The sequence below is a fragment of the Orycteropus afer genome, unplaced genomic scaffold (assembly GCF_000298275.1).
Source record: "Orycteropus afer afer isolate SDZICR_OR568_19922 unplaced genomic scaffold, OryAfe1.0 scaffold00148, whole genome shotgun sequence".
In the NCBI taxonomy this organism is placed as follows: Eukaryota; Metazoa; Chordata; class Mammalia; order Tubulidentata; family Orycteropodidae; genus Orycteropus; species Orycteropus afer.
Genome location: NW_006921735.1, coordinates 609660 through 614651, shown reverse-complemented (window position 1 = coordinate 614651; position 4992 = coordinate 609660). Strand labels below are relative to the sequence as shown.

The following is a 4992-nucleotide window of genomic DNA, read 5'->3' as shown; positions in this document are numbered from 1 at the left end:
AAAAGATCTTTTTTTATTCCACTCCTTGACATTCTTTTACTGTAGAATTGCTGCAAATTAGATTATGAGTACTCATGGACCAGATGGCAGTTTTCTACCCATCTGGGATAGCTCTAAAAAATAGACCCTCGTATATCAATAGATAAGATTTCTTCCAGTTCTAAGCTTTTGTGATCTATGATTTAATAGTAAAAACAGGAGGTATACTTCCAAAAAAGATGTTATTCTTCTATTACTCTTAATCAAAGGAAACAGAGGTATAGTCTATTAATTCAGAGGAAATTGAGTTCCTTCCTCCTGTCTCTTTAAATAACTCTATTTTAACTTCATTGCCTCTTCTTTCTCATCCCGTTTCCAAAGCTCAAACTTCCCCCTTTAGTCTCACTTTCATTTCCTTCTTAGAATGACCATAACAAATTGCTCATCTCTAACTGCCTACACATGGTGTCTCAAGTCAAAAGTTCCACTGTTAGGTCAAACACATGGTGTTCACAATGAATTCATACACATATACACCACTCCTCCCTTTTTTAATTTCCATATATCCAGCAACAATATCCTCTTTCTCTCAGTCCTCCACACTTAAAATCTAGGAGTTGTATTTATTTATTCAAAACATAAGCTCCAATGCCAAAATTGATTAATTCTTCCTTCTTTCAAAATATCTTTTTATCTGTACCTACTTTTTCATTCCAGGCAACACTGTCTTAATTCCAACACATATCACCCCAACTCTAGTCAATTGTAACAGCCTCTAACTGGTTTCAGCCTCAGGGCCCCTTTTGAATCTGGTTTACGCCACACTGACAGACTAATCTTCCTAAAACATAACTTTCCTCTAAAATACTGAGTCACTCACAGAAGTCTTTAGTGGTCCCTTGGTCTACAGGGTAAATCTTGAGTCTCACAGTCTGGGATGCCTTGCTTTGCATCATCTGTTTCTAATGTTCCTAGCTAAATGCATCTCATTGCTCTCCCCACCATCAATGTTCTGTTGCCCTAGGCCTTTCCTTGGCTTGTCTTTACTGCTCACCTTCAACCCATAATGCTTCTCAAGACCAGCAGCTATGACATTAGTTTCTTATGTATCTCTCTCAATATTGACTTAGTTACAAGTATCAAATACTTAGAACGTGAACAAATAATTAAACGAGTTGCTATTGAGTCAACTTTGACTCATGGTGACCCCATGGGTATCAGAGTAGAACTGTGACTCCATAGGGTTTCCAGTGATTGATTTTCCTAGAAGTAGACTGCCAAGTCTTTCTTCTGAGGTGCCTCTGGGCATACTCAAACCTCCAGCCTTTTGGTTAACAGCCAAACAGTAACCATTTCCATCACTCAGTTTCTATATCAATAAAGTAGAGGTTGATAATAATTCCTACAACATAATTATTATGAGAATTAAGTAAAATAATTCATGTTGTCACATGCATGTTGCTATTGTTAGGTGCCATCGAGTCATCTCTGACTCATAGCGACCTCATGTACAACAGAAGGAAACACTGCCCAGTCCCTCACCAGCCTCACAATCCTTGCTATACCTGACACCATCATTGCAGTCACTGTGTCAATCCATCTTGTTGAGGGCCTTCCCCTTGTTCATTGACCCTCCATTTTACCAAGCATGATATCCTTCTCCAGGGAATGGTCCCTTCTGACAACATGACCAAAGTAGGTGAGACGAAGTCTGGCCATTCTCGCCTCCAAGGAGCATTCCAGCTGCACTTCGTCCAGGGCAGACTTGTTAGTTCTTTTCGCAGTCCATGGTACTTTCAGTATTCTTCACCAGCACCACAACTCAAAAGCATCAACTCTTCTTTTGTCTTCTTTATTCATTGTCCAGCTTTCACATGTATATGAGCCAATAGAAAACACCATGGCTTGGATTAGGTGCACCTTAGTCTTCAAAGAGACATTTTTGCTCTTCAGCACTTTAAAGAGGTCTTTTGCAGCAGATTTGCTGTCACCTGCATAGCGCTTAATAAACATTACTCTTTTTATTGGATGTGGTACCTTGTACCTATTTCTCTCTGTTAACTCTAATAGAAAACAATCACAGTAGCTGCTAACATTTATCAAGCCATTACCATATGACAGAAACTAGACTAAACACTTTACTTCCATCATCTTATTTAATTCCCACAAAAATTCTATGAGGTAGGTCTTATCATTATTAACATATTACTGATAAGGAAATGTAAATTTAGAATGACTTACCCACGATGTGCAGTCAGTGCCAGTGGATAGTCTTGTTTGTTTCCCTCCCTCACTTGGTCATTTATCTATTGGTTTGGTTGACTACTCATTGAAGAGATACCTGCTACCACTTTCTATGTGAAACATTCAGCACATTCTGCAAGATGGTGGCAGAGGTAAGCAAGGATGGTCCCTGCCATTAATGAGGTTTACTATCAGTTGCTGGAGATATTCATGTCCACATAGTTATAGTAGATACAAGTATAAACCATGTACTATGGGGATACCAAGAAAGCAATTCCAGTAAAACCTGCAAAAGCAGGAAACTGTTTAAGGTGGAAACTTGTCAGAGAAGGAAAACTCAAATATTTCACACTAATAGAGAGTGAGAGAAAAGTGGTAAGACTGCACCCTGTCAAAGGTGGAAATCTTGTGAGACCCAGAAAAATGAGGCCATCCCATCGAGTTCCGGCTCTCACAGGTTTCACTGCAGTTTTAACCTGGGGTTTGGAAAGTAAGCAAATAAACATTTATCTAAAACTTGAACTGGAAGAGAAAAGAGTATGCGACGAGGGAAGGAGCAACAGAACAAAGCACACAAAAATGGATGGAACAGAATATCTCATGATAAGCCGGGAGTTCAGTGGGGCTCAGCAGGAGTTTAGGGTCATGAGGCTGGATTGTTAGATTTGAGATGTTCTTCACACTTTTGTGTAAGTAACAGTGAAGCAAATCCTGCATTTTTGGAACCCCACTTGATTAACCAAATATATGGTCCAAGTAAATAAGGTCAGGGCTAGGGAGTGAGTGAAAAAAAAGAAGATTGCTCTGGATTTACGCTGGGTAGTTGATTGCTGTTGCAAGGTCAAAGTTGGCTGTCAACCAGACTACCTGAGCCACTTTTCTAATCTGTTTGACCACTTGAGAATTCTCCACATCACAGGAACTAACACCCCTGGAGCTATGGTAGCTCTGTGCAAGCTGTGATCAACCCTGGTCTGAAATAGGCTGTTCAAAACCAAATCAAGATCTGGGGTTACAGAGTTATGATGCCTAGGGCTGCCACTAATATCAAGCAAAATATTAGATGACAAAGCATACCATTTTACTCATAAATTTCTTCCTGTTTTTTCCACCCAGAATGCAATTCACTAAGCTGACATGATACTATGTCAATAGATCATAGAAAAACCTAATAAGAACAAAAAGAAGGGCGATTTTTATTCCATGCCACCTAAAGGTATATTTCCCAGTGATTTCCAAGTCCACTGAAAACTGAAGTATAAAAATTTCCTACAGCTCACCAACCATTCTATATTATCCCAGATTTAAGCCTTTGCCTCTGCTTCTTTGATAATTAATCAAGTATTGGCTATTTTGCAGTCATTAGTAATTAATTATCACTCACCAATTACCAATCAATACTAATGCCAGAAAATTTACTAAAAAGCGATTGACTGAGTAAAGGACAAAATATACACCGTTTCTGAGATCTTTTAATCACCTAGTATAATACCGAAGGCAATCTCCCTAAACTTTTTGTGAGATTTTGCATTTGTTGGATAGGTTCTACTTGGGGCAGAAGCTCTGGTAGCATAGTGCCTAAGGTACCTGACTGCTAACCAGGAGGCTGGCGGTTCAAACCCACCACCCACTCCTTGGAAGGAAGGTTGGGCAATCTACTTCCGTAGTGATACCGCCTCGGAAACCAAGGAGGGGTCGCCATGAGTCAGGTCCGACTCAATGTCAAATAACAACACCACCACTTGGGGCAGAAGTTCATTTCTTACTTTCAATGAGTTGGATGTAACAATCTCATTTTCACACTGACAAGAGAGGATATCCTTTTTGTTTGGCCTTGGTTTGATAAAAATGAGTCCGGAGCCACATACGGTAAGCAGATATTAAAACTGGGGTCATAAATTGTCACTGTAGTGTTCTCAGCCTTAGACACCCAAAAGATCTTACCAAAAAGGATACATTGTTTTAATGCTCCTAATTATGTATGATGAGAGAACATCATTTTTTCTCTTTGTCCTCCCAGGTGGCCACTGAGGACCGCATCAGGCAGCTGCATGAAGCCCACAGGGACTTTGGCCCAGCCTCCCAGCACTTCCTTTCCAGTAAGTAGTTTTCAGCTCTCATTGCTTAATCTCTTGTCTGCATCTCAGTAGCTAAGAATTAAGAGCTGAATAACAGTCATCTCTGCCAGATGCAGTAGAGGCATAAATCATCCTGAGACATAACTTGCTGGCTGAATTCAGGTTAGGAAAAGGAGAACCAGTTAGATCATTTTGTCTAGTCTCTGGCTAATGCCTAATTTTTTCCTGCAGTATATTCTTGAGTGCTAACTAATATTTGACAGTCCTTATTTCTGCCTGTAGCAATTCACCTCATAAAGCTGATAATTATACATTTGTTACAGGCCTTCAGTATTTATGTATGTCTCTTTCTGTATCTATCTTTTCCTGTGACTCTATAATTACTTATCACTATATAATTCTTCAACTACTTTCTGCCTCAAAGTTGGAACCTCGGCCTATCGTGTTTCATTTCCTTAATTATTGTTATTCCTCTTTTATCCTTGACCCCTGCTCATTCTTTTTCTTTTCTGGTTTTACTGTTTTGTTCATCATACTTTTATACTAAATACTAAGAGAAATAGCCAGAAGAGCAGGAGAAAGGGGATAAAACCCAGGAAGCCAAAGAGAAGAGCAATCAGCCGAAGGGATTAGGTGAGGAGGGGAAACTCAAGGATGCCCAAAGAAGCAGGCCAGAAGAGCAGGAGAAAGG

The 4992-nt window shown here is 39.7% G+C and overlaps 1 protein-coding gene across 1 annotated transcript in view; it reads left to right on the top strand.

Moving 5' to 3' along the window:
- Window positions 1-4992, top strand: part of LOC103201376 (dystrophin-like) — a 2052823-nt gene that overhangs the window by 1740561 nt on the left and 307270 nt on the right. The window contains exon 49 of the mRNA XM_042781676.1: window positions 4244-4322. Coding sequence (XP_042637610.1) covers window positions 4244-4322 — 79 coding nt within the window. The remainder of the gene's footprint in view (window positions 1-4243; window positions 4323-4992) is intronic.